This window comes from Lagopus muta, chromosome 2 (assembly GCF_023343835.1).
Source record: "Lagopus muta isolate bLagMut1 chromosome 2, bLagMut1 primary, whole genome shotgun sequence".
Taxonomy (NCBI): Eukaryota; Metazoa; Chordata; class Aves; order Galliformes; family Phasianidae; genus Lagopus; species Lagopus muta.
The window spans coordinates 2,158,751-2,174,689 of record NC_064434.1 but is presented as its reverse complement, the minus strand read 5'-3'; the positions used below and the strand labels follow the sequence as shown (position 1 = coordinate 2,174,689).

At 40.7% G+C, this 15,939-nt stretch overlaps 2 protein-coding genes across 4 annotated transcripts; one reads left to right on the top strand and one right to left on the bottom strand.

Annotated features, from left to right (window-relative positions):
* The first annotated feature begins 94 nt into the window (after positions 1-94).
* On the top strand, positions 95-8,000 carry LOC125688829 (cytochrome P450 2K1-like). The gene is made up of 10 exons (XM_048935338.1): positions 95-172; positions 263-468; positions 1,400-1,562; positions 1,894-2,043; positions 2,430-2,590; positions 3,604-3,777; positions 4,370-4,511; positions 5,327-5,511; positions 5,719-5,860; positions 7,555-8,000. Exons 2-10 carry the CDS (start codon positions 283-285, stop codon positions 7,740-7,742), a joined length of 1,491 nt encoding a protein of 496 aa, XP_048791295.1. The 5' UTR covers positions 95-172; positions 263-282; the 3' UTR covers positions 7,743-8,000.
* Positions 8,001-8,117: 117 nt separating this feature from the next.
* CENPQ (centromere protein Q) lies at positions 8,118-15,934 on the bottom strand. Of its 3 annotated transcripts, none has more exons than XM_048935383.1 (9): positions 15,827-15,934; positions 15,216-15,371; positions 13,000-13,060; positions 12,514-12,628; positions 11,618-11,686; positions 11,105-11,234; positions 10,286-10,405; positions 9,948-10,025; positions 8,118-9,552 (listed from the first exon to the last, which is right to left on the bottom strand). In XM_048935383.1, exons 2-9 carry the CDS (start codon positions 15,366-15,368, stop codon positions 9,424-9,426), a joined length of 855 nt encoding a protein of 284 aa, XP_048791340.1. In that variant the 5' UTR covers positions 15,369-15,371; positions 15,827-15,934; the 3' UTR covers positions 8,118-9,423. The 3 variants fall into 3 exon arrangements, with proteins under 3 accessions (XP_048791340.1, XP_048791339.1, XP_048791341.1); XM_048935382.1 differs by lacking the exon at positions 15,827-15,934 and adding an exon at positions 15,537-15,638; XM_048935384.1 differs by lacking the exon at positions 15,827-15,934 and adding an exon at positions 15,476-15,590.
* Between the last annotated feature and the right edge of the window lie 5 nt (positions 15,935-15,939).

The following is a 15,939-nucleotide window of genomic DNA, read 5'->3' as shown; positions in this document are numbered from 1 at the left end:
CACCAGATTCATGACATCTGGGCTATCATTATTGGGCAATGATGGATGGTCACCTGATCACACAGGCTTGGTAAATATTTAACTGAATCTGTACCATACTGGTACTCATTAACAGGCACAGGGAAAGAGAACAAGCTAGTCACAAAGTGCAATACCCCTAACTGGAATAGAGGTTTATGGACTAGTGTTTCTTTTTTTTTCTTTCTTTTTTTCCAAGAAGACAGAAATCCAGACTTTGCATTTTCTCTTGTCTCTTTTGTAGTAACACTCTGCTGAATAGAGATGGACTGGAGCAACTGCACGACCATGGCTTTAGTGTTCATCCTGACTTTTTTGTTCATTATGAAAATTGGAGGTGTCTGGAGTAACCACCAGAGAAAGAAGTTTCCCCCAGGACCAAGGGCCTTACCCATCATTGGAAATCTTCATTTGTTTGATTTGAAGAGACCCTACAGGACTTATCTACAGGTAGCCATTATCTTTTATGCTGGACTCAATGCTGGATCAAACGATCCCTGTGGATCGCTCCCAGGATATCCTATTCTATTCTTCAGGATATTCTATGATCCTATAGTTCACATAATCACACATAAGTGCATAGTCAAAGATGCCAGAGAATTTCCCTTCTCCTCAGTGATGATTTTAAATGAAATATTTGTACCTACATGTCTGCATGAATTTCACAACCACAGATTTGAAAGAACACTGAGATGCAGTTTTGGAAAATAGTTTGCAGATATCCCATGCAATTTAACTGGCTTGGCAAAAGCAGGCTCCATCTCCTTTCAGGTCAATGGAACCACTATATCTTTGCTGTAATTGCTGTGTCTATTCTATCAGACAGCTGATCCCCCAACTTGAGCTCAGTTCAAGGCTTAGAATTCACACATATTCTGTGCATAAACACAACTGGGAACTATATGTTCACCCTCAGTGTCAACATTGCAAATGGCAGAAGGCTGTTAGTGAGGAAAACCCTCTGTAAAGATCAAATTCTGCTGCAGCTACAAGAGTCTGGTATGACAGTACCCCCACCCAAGGCACTGCCCTTAATTCACACACATGCCAATGCTGCTATGTCATTCTGTATAGGTGCTGGCACTTGCTTAATGGCTGCTGATGGCTTTGACTGCCAGTGCTAAATGCTTACTTTCAGATTCCCTGTACAAACACTCTAGAAAGGAAGATCAGTCATGCAGACCACCTCATATTGTCAGGAGAACCAAGAACATTGTGTTAAGTAAAAATAAACCAAGCTAAAAAGGTACCAGCTTAGGCAAAACTGCTTAGGAAAACATTTTCATAACTTATGGACAAGGCAGGTCAATAAGCAGCACTGAAAAAATGGTGAATTTGTAGGTTGCAAAAGTTGTAAATCACTGTTATCTTCTTCTGCCAGCTGTCAAAAGAATATGGTCCTGTCTTCAGCGTTCAGATGGGGCAAAGGAAAGTAGTAGTGATCTCTGGGTATGAGACAGTGAAGGAAGCTCTCATAAACCAGGCAGATGCGTTTGCAGAGCGACCTAAAATCCCCATCTTTGAAGATCTGACCAGAGGAAATGGTAAGTTGGCTTTCTTTTTCCTAATCAAAAAACTCTGTTTCCTACTTAAAAAGCAGAGGATGTCACATCACTTAGAATGAGAGAAAATATAAGGCGCAGGAAATAGGGAGTCATAACCTCATTGACTTCAGTGGATCTATTCGAATATTGAACCAAATTTTGTTTTTCTTTCTTTTGTTGAAGTCTGAACAAATTCAGGGAAACTTTTATTACCTCAGTCAGACAGAATTTAACCTGTTTCCAAACTCGCTGCTATTGCTGCCTATGTCATTTCTCTGCAAACTATTTACTCTAAATCTGCCACTGCCTTGGAATCTCCTCTGTGTGTCAGGGATTGTTTTTGCTCACGGTGAAAACTGGAAAGTGATGCGAAGATTTACTCTCACAACCTTACGAGACTTCGGGATGGGAAAAAGAGCCATTGAGGACCGCATTGTGGAGGAGTATGGCTATCTGATAGACATCATCGGGTCACAAGAAGGTGGGTAGATGAGACGTTCATCAGATCTCTATGGTTTTGTTCAAATTATCATGGAATCATAGAATGGTTTCGGTTGGAAGGGACTTTTAAGCTCATCTAGTTCCAACCTCCTTGCTGTAGGAGGGGACACCTCCCACCAGACCAGGTTGCTCACAGCCCCATCCAGCCTAGGTGCCCTGTGGTTTGACAGTAACCTTCTCAAGTTCTTCAGCTGTTTACTTTGAGCTAAATCAATTTGATTAATTTGGCTCCTCTGTTCATTTGGTATGGCTATCTGACAATAAGTGCTCGTCACTAATAATAAAAATAAATAAATAGTAATAATCAGTGTTTAACTTACATAGTGTCTTCCCACAATGTAATGTGTTCTTTTGTTCACTGTGTAGGAAAACCCTTTGATGCTAGTAAAATAATCAACGCAGCGGTTGCTAACATTATCGTATCAATATTACTTGGAAAACGATTTGACTACAAGGACTCCAGATTTATAAGGCTTCAACATCTGACCAATGAAAGCATGAGGCTTGCAGGGAAACCTTTGGTTACGGTAATGTTAAACATTTTCATGTTGCTATTCTATAGTGAAATTATACTGGTGGTCCATTGAGGGTATTAAACAAAAAAGACTGAGATATTGAGAGATAATGAGTTCACAGTCATTTGGGGACAAAACAAAGCTTACAAGGCGATCAGGTCATCATGCATCCATCAGCCAAACCCTCAGTCTCGTAACAACTTAAATTGTAGTTGGATGAGTGTTAAATCTGGACTGAAAAAATCAGATTGCTTTCTCCCTTCTTTCTTCCTTTTTCCCTTGTGATATTTCCTGTTTGCAGAGCATTGACGTGAAGTGAATGGGAGAAATAAAATAAAATAAAATAAAATAAAACATAAAATAAAGCAAAACATAAAATAGAATTATAAAGGAACATATGGGAGTCAGTTTAATTTTCTGTGAGATAACTTTCCCCAAAATATGGCTCACACATGTACAGTGAGCTGCCCATACAGTACACTCTCAGAACATGGGAAAGGGAGAAGCTATGGAAGGTATGGGCTACCTGTATAAGAAGCCCTGATACAGAACATATTGTTCCATGCTACTTGTGTGTGGAAATGTCTCAATGAGTGATAAACCATTTGCAGCCAGCGGTACAGATATCACCATACACATCCGCACAATTCAACTTCCATTCTGCAGAGGGAAAGGGTTTAACATACCACCGTTTGTACCATTGCAACAGTGGCAAGATACAGTTTTTCACACCAATTTCTTCCTTTCATTTTGTAATTATGCTCCGCGTATGTTTGTGTGTGACACAGATTGAGATGCATGGGAAATAATTGCAGTAGTCCTCGAATTTTTACTATTTCCTGTATTTATCAGTCCTTGGGGGATTTTCTACCATGAATTTGTCCTGTTGTGATCTAAACAACAAAATATTAACATGAAGCCTCCGTTCTTTGTATCTGAAAAGGGGACATGATATTATTCATTTGTTCCTGTAAAATGTACTTAGACTTTTGACAGCTAAATGCTAACATCTTTCACTCTTGTAGATGTACAACATCTTCCCATACCTTGGATTCCTCCTGAGGGCCAACAAGACTCTTCTCAAAAACAGAGATGAATTCCATGCTTATGTAAAAGTTACTTTTCTAGAAAATCTCAAAACTCTGGACAAAAATGATCAGAGAAGTTTCATTGATGCATTCCTTGTTAAACAGCAGGAGGTAACTGGATCTTTTTTCATCAAACTTTCATGCCTTTGTGAAGTCCTTCACAATTTCCTTTGAGTGCTAATAACCATAGCTTGCTTTCTTTGGCAATTTAGCTTCAGCCAACATGGTTGAAGAATCAGTGGGTATGAATGGGTATTTCATTCTGAATGAATGAATATTTCATTCTGTTGCAGTTCTGACCCCTTTTAATCAGCAAAATTTTCTTTCTTTAAGCTTTTCTCCAGACTAGTTGGGTACATTTACCAAGGCTACACCTTTCCACATGCTCTGTTCTAGTCCTTTTGACTCTTCCAAAAACATAATGCATTACAGAGCAAAAGGGCTCCCTGGGCCCTACTGGGATCCTTATTTGATGGCTGTGATGCATCTTAGTTACCTTCTACAGAGATAAACCAACTCTCTTTGAAACTGGCCTCATTAATGGCAGCAGTTACACAAAACAAAACCTCTGTCAACACTGTTACCTGGGTGTAAGCCCAAAGCTCTTTGTCCTTTATATTAAATAGAGTATTTAGCTGTCTGTATCGCATTTTCCATGGAAAGCTTTAAGTTTTCACCCTTCTACCTCATTCATTTCTTTCAGGAGAAATCCACAACCAATGGGTATTTCCATAATGGCAACCTGCTAAGCTTGGTGAGCAACTTGTTCACTGCTGGTGTTGAGACCATTTCCACCACACTAAACTGGAGCTTTCTGCTGATGCTGAAGTACCCTGAAATTCAGAGTAAGTGGCTTTATGACAGATGCTCTTGAATTCAGCACTTTAAGAACTGAATAGGACCTTTGATGGTTAATGAATCTGTTAAAAAAAGACGAACTTTTCAGTTAATTATTATCTAGGTATGACTACAGCCTGTGGTTCAGACCCAGTGAGGACACATTAGCCAGTCTACACTGTAGATTACTGACAATTTTCGTATGGACTAAGTTCTTTTCTCAGTAAAATCTCGATGATTAGAAAAAAAAAAAAAGAAAAAAGAAAAAAACAACACACAGAGCTATCCTGTGTTGGGCAATGAAGCTGTTCCAGGTTTCTTTCAGAAACACCCCGTGGATAACCAGTGGAAGAGACTTGCACTTTAAAATGCCTGCAAGCATTCAGGGAACTGCTCTTTGCCCAACATCTGCAGAGAGGGACATTTTGCTACCTCTGCCAAGCTGATCTGAAGCTGCTGCCTCCCACCTTCCAGAAAACAACACAGAACCCAGCAGAGAATATGAAATTACAAAAGAAGTAATTTTACTAGTTCCATTGTTAATAGTTTAATGCAAGGATATATAAGAAAACAGAACTTACACGCACTTTTACACATATATTTAGTTGACAAGGAAAATATTAACTATGAAAAGTCTTCTTCAATTATCCTTATTGGCAAAGAAATTATCAGACACTGTAGTTCTGCTCACCACCCATTATTAAAAGATTTTGGCAGAGTGTGTGGTTTTCACTCCAGATCTTCCATAGTTTTGCATCAGTGCAATGCAGTATGTCTGAGGGGTGAATCATTATCTCTTTCTTGCATTGGTTTCTCTCCTCAGGAAAGGTCCAAGAAGAGATAGATCAAGTGATCGGGTCAAACCCCCCTCGCATTGAGCATCGAACTCAAATGCCATATACAGATGCTGTTATCCACGAAGTTCAGCGGTTTGCTAATATCCTGCCATTGGATTTGCCTCATGAGACTGCTGAAGATGTCACTCTCAGAGACTATTTCATTCCCAAGGTGAGATGCTTATGGGATTGTTTCTTTTAGTGTTTCTCCAATCTCAACCTTGGCTAATGTGACATATATGAACGCTTTTGTGAAGCCACACAATGGCAGTCAGAATAATTTCGTTGTCCAGGCTGATTTCTTTATGGTAAAATCTTATTGCCATTACCTCCACTGAAATATTTGACTGCAGAATACCTCCACTGTCTCATTTTGCAGGGAACCTACATCATCCCTTTGCTGACCTCTGTCCTGCGAGACAAATCCCAGTGGGAGAAACCAGACATGTTCTATCCTGAACACTTTCTTGATTCCAAGGGAAAGTTAGTGAAGAAAGATGCTTTCATGCCATTTTCAGCAGGTACCTTTTTATTTACTGCTGTTGTACCAGTCTTAGGCCGCTCATACCAGTGGTTCTTCGTTATCAAAGCCCCCATATTTCCCTTTTCATGGGATCATTGCCCAACTTATATTTCACAACTTTCTCAGGATGTATTTCTGATAATAGGTAGTACTCACAAACATCTGCTAACTTTTTCAGCCTCTGGTTCTTAGTTTCTCAGTATTTAATCGTTATAAAACAGAACTGGTAGTGAGTTCTTAATTGTGAAGGAGGTTTTCAATAAATTTCCTGAATGTTTAGATAACACATTTCTGCATTACAAATCTGCTCTACAACATGTGAATCTTTGGCTCTAGCTCTTCCCATACACAGCTGCATTTCTGGCCATATATATCCTATATATACAAAGCATGAAGGAAATGTGGATTCTGTACATTTTCCTGGGGCATCAAGTTTAACTTTTTAATGTCCCTTTTCAAGAGTCCTCATTAGTCCCAGCTGATCAGGTCTTCTTAACCTGTGACAACAAACAAGGGTCACGTTATGTTAATACCTAAGCTCCTTTTAATAACAAAGGATGTAAAGTGGCTGCCATTGAGTCTCCTACAAAGAGCGATGATCTCCTCATCTTACATACCCACATCCTTTTCCAGAGCACAGGATATTCCTACTCTCGCAGTGATGCTCCTTTTCTGACATTTCTACTGCTTTTCAGGCTCTGTCATTGTTCAGTTAAGTTCCTATAATCGATTTCTGGCCAGCATTTCCACAATACTCTGCACTTTTTATAGGCCTTATATATTTTGTGTCACATTTGAATATGCTTTTTCTCATCATACTCAACACCCAACATAAGGTAAAACCCATTTTTGGGGGGGAAAGAATGTCTGATGTTCTCAATTCAGTAACCTTCCTTATCAGATTCAAGTCTAAACATCCCGACTGAAATCACATCCAGGAAATGTGAGGTCTGGGCATTCCCTGGAAGGCTTGGTTCATAGCACAGCCACGCCATAGTGTCTCATTTTCTTCCTTGTCCAACAGGGGAGTTAAAATCAAATCTTAGTTCAGGCTGTTATTAGTTCTGGCCTTGAACTATTATTAAGAAGTTTAGAAGCTGCTGAATTTGACCAGGATTGAAAAAAAATTACATTCACAACAGTTCTAAAAGGGGGCTTATGTTAAGTGTTCCACAGACTATCTCCACCCTCTCGCAGCTCTGTCCTGGCATAGCCAACATTTGTGAGTTTTCTGAGGTCTTTCCTGTCAAAATATAACATAAAAAATTGCCTGTGATTAGGCTAAGCTTGCCAAAATCTGGACAAAACCAGTCACAGGTGGTTCAGGAACCAAAAATAAATCCCTACTGGAGAAGAAGAACGCATATTTTGTTGAAAACTGGAGTTCAGAAATTTAAATTGTATTTGCATGTATCCCCAAATACAAGCATACAACCAACCCTCTTTAGGAAAAGAAAATAATGACTAAGTGGCTTTATAATTACTCCTTTAAGACCAAATATCCAAGCATCTCTCTCATGCTCCCATGTACTTCTGAGTGTTGCTTTGTCTTTTGTTCATATTTGGGACACGGCCTTTCAAGTCGCTGTTCTTCCCCAGAATAAAAGGTGGTAAGAGATGTTTGATATCTTCCAACCACTGAATATCAGCTCCAGCTGATTCTGTTCCCACACATTCTGCATGTCTTTGCAGGACGGAGGATCTGTGCCGGTGAGACTCTTGCCAAAATGGAGCTCTTCCTCTTCTTCACCAGCCTCCTGCAGAGGTTCACCTTCCAGCCTCCTCCTGGAGTTTCCTCCTCAGACCTGGACCTCAGCCCTGCTGTTTCATTTAACGTTGTCCCCAAACCCTATAAAATCTGTGCTGTAGCACGCTGTTAGGGCTCAAATCAGCATCAGTTTGATGTGAAAATGTCTTGACTTTTTCATGGTTTCCTTTGGCAAAAAATATTCGCAGCACTGCATCGTAATGAAAGTCTTCAGCACATCTAAACCAAAATGTTATTTTATCTTTTATTTAGAATCATAGAATCACAAGGTTGGAAAGCATCTACGAGATCACCTAGTCCAATTGTTCTCTCATTACCTTTACTACCACAAGCTACTGAACAATAAAAGTCCACTCACTGTGAAAGGGCACTTGTTGTGGACCAGAATTATCATTGACTCAAGGATCAACCTAACTGATTGCCTAATCTGGGCTAAATAATAGAGAAACTTTATTTCTTCTTCTGCCTCTGAATTGTAAACATTAACTGACATGCATGAAAATACAGCGCAGGTTCCACAGAAGGCAAAGTTTGAAAAAGGATTTGACAATAGAACAGGTATCAAAAGTCAGTGAGAACAGCTTTAGAAAATGAAAGATGTTATCTTGTTTCCTCAGCATAGTCCAAGCAAATTAGATGTTTGCCTTTCTACCACATATTCGCCTTTAAATAAAACACCTCTGTAATATAAGAAATCCAGTGTAACAAGAAAAAAAAACACAGAACCATCAATGTCAGAAAAGACCTCCTGCATCAGGGAAAGAAAGGAGAGACTTCCCTCATTAAAATTTGCAGCATCTTATAAACACTGTACAGTTATGTCAGTAAGCAGAGTTATCCAAAGTATTTAGAAACATTTATAATCTAGTTTTCCTTCTAAATGTAGGAGAAGAAATTATGAGATGATTGTCTCATGTTTTATTAAGAGTTTCAGTAGCTAGTAAGCAACAGAACAAGCATCTGTGTAGTAAGTCAATGTAAAGAGCACTGTGTTCCAGCTGACAGTTTGGCTAGAGAAAGCACTATTTAATAACTCAACCACTTATGATAGAAACTCTACCCTGGAAAAAAAATATAGGAGATGAAAGGACACGTGAAAAATGGATGTTTGACTTCATTTTCTTTCTATAAAGCTGGAAAATAACTGGAATGAATGAAATGAGGTGAGCACAACTTGCAACTTAAAAAATTTGCTCTATAGTTTTCTCACCCACTTTCTCCAATCATGAACATAAACAACATAGAAGTGTGTTTTTAGAAGCACTGAATATGAAAATGTAAATATAAACCAGTAATTTCTACCAATTCAACAGGAATTTTAATCTCCTGCCATGGAGACGATTTTAGGTTACTTTTAAATAAAAAGTGGATAAGGAGACTTGTAACAGAGTATGAGATAAACATATTTGTACTACATTTCAGGTTTAAAGATGGACTTAATCCCAAAATAAGTGTTAGTTTAAGAGGCACTGCTTTCAACAATTTACAAAGTACAAAAAGTCCAAACACAACAGGTAACTTTAGTGTATGAAATTACTTAAGGATACACAGGTGCCACCTTCCTCCCTCCCTTCACATGGGACAACAGATTTCAACATTAAAAGAAGCCATAATACGTCAAAGAAAATAAAATGCAGATACAAACTTACAGCTTGGATTATATTCAGCAGCACAACAGTAAAGCCATTAAGAACAGAAGTGCCATTTCCATGACCCAGTACGGTGTTCCACTGTACCACAGAGTGTGCTGGCATAAATCTTGTTTCAGAGAAGACTCCAAATGTTTAAGTTTCTCAAACAAAGTCCACCTTCTCATAGATCTTTTCAATGAAGGTCAACATATTCCTCATGTCAGCTGACTGCTGAATGGTGTTCATATCCTCTAAAAGACCCTTCTGATTTTCTACCATCAAAATCTCTTCCTGAAAAGAAAGAATAGTAGGCAATAAAAAACTGATTACGTTGAGTCCAAAAGGAATTTCACTCCATCACACTTTCATGCAGCCTAGCTGTATTTAGATACAGCTAAAAATAATAGAGATTCAAAGGCACAGAATGAGATAGGCTTCCTTCCATCCATAGATATGCACCAGAAATGATTACAGGCTCCCTAGGACCGTAGGGTTCCAAAGACATGACAGGTATTCCTTTAAGTGGCATGTTTTCAAGGGCTTTGTTCTGTATTTAAAACACAGCTCTATGTTCTGAACAAAAAAGAAAGAAAAAGAAAAATCTTTCTGCTAGACTGGCCTTTCTGGCACTGGTTAAGTGATAAACAAATGATCAAATTGCCTCTGAAAATATACTCCATGCTTACCTGCAAAGTGGATGCCTGTAAACTGCATTTGGGGAGTTCTGGAAGGTGAAGTTCTTTATTGTCACCTTCCCGGAACAGCTAGAAGGGAAAAATAAACAAGACAAATAAGGACAAACAAATATCAAACACACAAGTAGAAAACTAAACTGTCATTACCCAAGTTGTTTTGTTTGTTTTTTTTTTTCTTTTTAATTTTGCAACTGAAGTTGAAAAACTGAAAAGGTACATTTCTAAAGGCAGATGAGGCCTTCACGCACAACCTTCTCTGCAAAACAGCTTGGCTCTGCTGGCTCTTAAAACAGCTTCTCCTGTAATGCTGCAAGACCTACTGTCAGTACCTTCCTGGCCTTTTTTTCCTCTTCCTCCAACTGGCCCTTGAGCACCTGGATGTTGTGCTGCAGTCTCAGTATAGTTTCTTCTGTGTGTTCTGCTGATTTCTCAGCTTCATTTATTTCTTCCTAAGATGAAATATAAGCAAAACCAGAACGACATCAACTTTAGAGATGGTAAGACTTCTGTATTTAAGAAAAAGTATAAAAATCCCTACACATGCTGTTCTAAAGAACAGGAAAAAAAAAAACCAACACAAAAAAAACCCCAACAAAACAGAACAATAACTGAACTTAAAGATTCTTTAATATCTTCATTAGTACTTTGCAAGTCACTGAGGGTTTCCTGTCTCTTCTCCGAAGCATCAGTCAAGATACTGAAAAAAAAACCACGAACTAAAACACACTCTGTTCTGCAGCAAAGGTGGGTGACAATGACAAACAGCAGACTGCACCTCCAGAGCAGCACAGGCACAGCCAGCAGTCCTACCATAACGTTGCAGCACGCTAAGGAATAATGATAGGACAAGGGGGAATGGTTTTAAAGTGAGACAGGGGAGGTTTAGGTCGGATCTTAGGAGGAAGTTTTTCCCCCCGAGGGTTGTGAGGCACTGGCACAGGTTGCCCAAGGAGGCTGTGGATGCCCCATCCCTGCAGGCATTCAAGGCCAGGCTGGATGTGGCTCTGGGCAGCCTGGGCTGCTGGTTGGCGACCTGCACACAGCAGGGGGTTGGAACTGGATGAGCACTGTGTTCCTTTGCAACCCAGGCCATTCTATGAATAGCAAGAGCTTAAAACTTATTTCCTTCCCTTCTGCACATTTCATACCTGCAATTGTACCAAAGCTGTTTCATTCATCTCAAGCATTTGTTTCTGTGCCACTTGAAACCTCAGGACATTGCTCAGGTTGCTCAGCTTCCCTGAGGGTACCTTTAAGGTCTTGAAGACTCTCAGCACCCTTCATTTATAAGAAGAAAAAAAGAATGACTCATTAGGAGTTTTGTCTTTTTTCTTTTCAAAATAAAAAGAAAACTATTAACTTCCCTGTGGAGAAATAAAACAGTTTAGCACAATTGCTGCCAGTGAAGTAAAAGGATCAAGATGGGAAGAAAAGCTGTCTTAAATTATTTTCCAAAGTGGAATTCTAAAATTCATTAACTGTGGATTAGCAAACATGATGCTTGCCTACAGGAAGGGCACAAAAGAGGATCTGGAGAACTACAGGCCTGTCAGTCTGACCTCAGGGCCAGGGAAAGTCATGGAGCAGATCATCTTGACTGCCATCATACTGCATGTACAGTAGGAAGTCAGATGACCAGACCCAAAATTATAATTTCTTACCTTTCTTTCAGCAAATTGAGGTGTTTCTGAACATCTTCTTTTCCCTTACTTTGTTGGCACAAAATAGATCTGGAAAGAAAGGCAAAAATTTTAATCAGAAAGCCTGAAAACATGAAGAATGCATTAAGACAAGTGAAAACAGTCAGAACTTCTCTAGATGAAAATTCCCAGCTTCAGACAAAGTATTACATCATACACTTTCTGACAGAAAAGGACACAAGAGGGGTTTTGGTCAACAGCCACATGAATACAAACAGTGAGCCCAGATGGTCAGAAAGGCCAGTGGTGTTTCTAGTTCTCAGCAGAAACAGTGTCCAACTGTACTAAGGACTGCCCCTCTGTACTCAGCACAGGTGAGACCACATCTGAAGTACCATGTCTAGTTTTGGACCCCTTATCTACAAGCAAAATACTGAGTTGCCTTGATTGAGCATGTGAAGAGAATAGCAGTGAGGCAGGTGAAGGAATGGGGAAGTAAGACATATAAAGAGAGACTGAGGGAAAAAGAGTTGTTCAGTTTGGAGAAGAGAAGGCTGAAGGGAGACCTCATTGCTTTCTTCAACTTTCTGGAAGGAGGATGGAGCACGATGGAGAGGGCAGCTGGACCTTGGAACATGCTGCCCAGGGAGGTGGTTGAACACCCAGCCCTGGAGGTATTTAAGAGATGTGTGGATGGGGTGTTTAGGGACATGGCTTAGTGGTTTATGTGGTAGAATTAGGTGATGGCTGGCCTTGATCATAATGGGTCTTTTCAAAATTAAATGATTCTATACCAGGTAAAATGTATCCAGCTGACTACATCACCAGAAGAGCTCCAAAGCTTTCCTGACCTAGGCAGTATTATGATTTTCAGTCTTGTGAAGCAGAAAAGAATCACCAGGATATGCAGCACTTACAGTATTCCTGAGTCCATCACACCTTCCAGAAACTTCCTGCTGCTCTCTGAGAGCGGTTGCCACGATCCTAGCTTAGCACTGGATAGCTTCACCTTTTTTGAATGACCTTTTTCTCCTGATAACACAAAGGTAAAAAGGAAGAGAAATGGTTTCCCAAATCTTGGTCAACAGCCTCACGACTCACCTCAATCACCTAGCAGACAAGGATGTAATGGTTCATATTTTTCCATGTCACAAAAATATTACATCAAATCCATCCACATTATGTGGTGTTTATTTGTTGCAAGTGACAAGTTCTTTAACAAGCACAAAATAGAAACAGGTTCCTTCCTACACTAAAACTGTACTGCAAATATTCAGTTACTGTTCAGAAAAAAACAACCTCCAACTCATTTTACTGACATACCTTAAACATCTATGACTTGAACAGAGTAGTTACTATCAGCACCATATGAGACAAAAAATAAGGAAAGAACACAATCTGACCTGCAGAGGAAGAAGAATCCTCATGTTCCTCATCTTTCCTTCCGACTGCCTGAGTGACATGCTGAAAAGAAATATTTACCACAAACGCTGTCATTTTGAAACATCCTTTAATGTGCAATCACTTACTTACTATCAGAAACCTGCTATAAAATGTGAAAGCACATCAGTGCCTGACTACAAAAAAAGCTTTCTGAACCATAACATTTTAATTCATCTCAGGCAGGTTAAGGAAAGCAACTCGCTCTTCCCAGTTGCTCCTGTTTGAAGGATGGCTCACAATATTTTTGGCTAATTAGGGCTGCACTAACTCAAGTGATGGCAAACAATTTTATGCATTTTCATACATTGGCTAAACTCAGTCCTGTGAACAGAGAAAGATACACAGCCGTGCTTCCCGTTCTGAAACAGGAACTTGAGAACAGGTTTCAAGATTGATGAAAAAGATCATCAATTTTTTTTTTTGTGTATTTGCAACTACACTTTAGTTAACATAGATTGAAAATCTGCAGATAATATAATGGGCTGTATGGGACTGCAATCAGACACTCAACTCAAAAATCAGATTATGTCTCTTTGTCAGACTTTTTTTTACGCCCTGTCTTTCCAGGAAGAGACATCCCCCAACCCACAGTCATGCCTTATTCATGTCATCACTTTTTAGCAGTACGTACATTTGTGAACAACTGTTCTCAAGGATGAAGCACAGAAAGAATAAAATTTCACTGAAAACCTTTAACAAACATCTTGAGAGCTCACTAGGAATGGCAGCCATTGTCATCAAACCTGCCTGATGTGTTAATGTCACAAAAACAGGTCTACATCCCTCTGGTTTTATGATTTTGTTGCTCTCTTTCGTTTTAGGCTTGAATAAAAAAATACAAATATATATAAAAAAAGGAAATAAAATAATTGTTGCTTATACACATCAACTATGGAACATAGAAGGGCTGCTCTGAAAGTAATGCCTCTGTTTTATTATGTTGGCCCATAATATCAGAGGCAGACGTTGCTGGGATGGCAGTAGAGATTGAACCTTCCCATCAATATCCCATCACATACAGGCATTACAGACAGTCTGACAGAATGGTGTCTGACATGGAAGTGGAGATGAAGCAAAGGTGTGTCACTGAATTCCTCCATGCAGAAAAAATGGACACCATGGACACTCATCAACACTTGCTGAACATTTATCTGCAGTACTGTGTCCAGGTCCGGAGCCCACAAAACAAGAAAGACAGAGAGCTGTTAGAGAGGGTCCACAAAGATGATCAGGGGACTGGAGCATCTTCCCTATGAAGATAAGTTGAGGGAGCTGGGCTCGTTCAGCCTGGAGAAAAAAAGGCTGTGGAGAAAAAAAAGACCTCACTGCAGCATCTTCAGTACCTAAGGAGTCCGAAGGGAGGGGAATCAATTCTTTGAAAGGGAAGATAACAGCAGGACAAGGGGAAATGGTTTGAAGTTGAGGGAGGGAAAATTGAGGTTGGATGTCAGGGGGAAGTTCTTTGCTATGAGTGGTGAGGTGCTGGAACAGCTGCCCAGAGAGGCTGTGATGCCCCGTCCATCCCTGGAGGTGTTCAAGGCCAGGTTGGATGGGGCCCTGGGCAGCCTGGGCTGCTGTGAAATGGGGAGGTTGGTGGCCCTGCATGGCACAGGGGGGTTGGAGCTTCATGATCCTTGAGGTCTCTTCCAACCCTGGCCATTCTGTGATTCTGTGATTTATGGAGACCAACCAGTGGATGTGAGCATAGTGAGGGGTTGGTGGTGCATATCAGCAGTGGAGAGAATGAAAGTGGTCACCTCCTCTGGTGCAGAATTTCAGGAGGGTAGCATGAAGGCTCCTGCTCATGACTGGTGAAAATGCATAGCTAATGGTGGTGGCTACGTTCAAAAACAGCATTTTGTAGCTAAGAATTTGCTCTATCAAATGGTGGCACTGTGCTCATTGTATCTATTATAGTTTCCATGGAAATAAAAATGAGACATTGCTTTGTGAGCAACCTATGTATTTTATATGTAGCCAAAGACAATTCCGAGCTGTCTAGCCAAAAGGTTGGACGCCATGGCCTTGGTCAATGTCTGTAAGGGCATTTTCTCAGGAGGAGTAACTTTAATGAGGGATTTATTATCAATTACACCAGAAAAGCCAGGCAAAACTCTTCTTTCTTTCTTTCTTTGGTTACTTTTCTAGCTTGCTTTACCCAAAAATAATGACTTACCTTTTTTTTCTGATGATGTTTATTTCCTTTGCCCCCTGTTCCCCTTTTCTGGCTGGTAGGTCCTTGCAGGTTGTGTGACTTAGTGGGTCTTTTTGCTGTTCCCCCATCAGCAGCTTCTCCCCTTTTACCAGAAGATGCAAGGTGGCGTTTCATGGTCTGCAAGCCACACAGAACAGGAGGAAACAACATAAATAACCCACTAACTCAATTCCTCGTGGCTCAAACCATGCATCAAGGAACACAGGGCTGTAAAAACCCACAGGCAGAGCGTGTTCCAGTGTCTGCCACCCTCATAGTAAGGAGGTTTTCCCTCACGCTCACATGGAGCTTCCTCTGCTCCAGCATGCGCCCTCTGTCCCTGAAAGCAGGCCAGCCCTCCCACTTCCACACAGCAGAGAACGGCCACGTCTGAGCCGGCACGCAGACTACAACTCCCAGCATGCACCGGGGCCCGCGGGAGCAGCTGTATACACTAGCCGAGAGCAAAGCATGATGGGAACTATAGCCTGTAACTGCAAAGACCCCCTCCCCGCTTTCCCGAGCCCGTGCCGGATAATACAGCACAAACATCCACCAACCCCTCCAGCGCCTCACCCTGCCCAAAGACTCACCACCCCGCCGCCTGCTGAGCGTTCCCACCGCCACCGATTCGCCTCAGCCCATAGAGCGGTTAGCAAACCGTACCCCGCGCGCAAACCGGCGCATGCGCATTGGCAGCCACCGC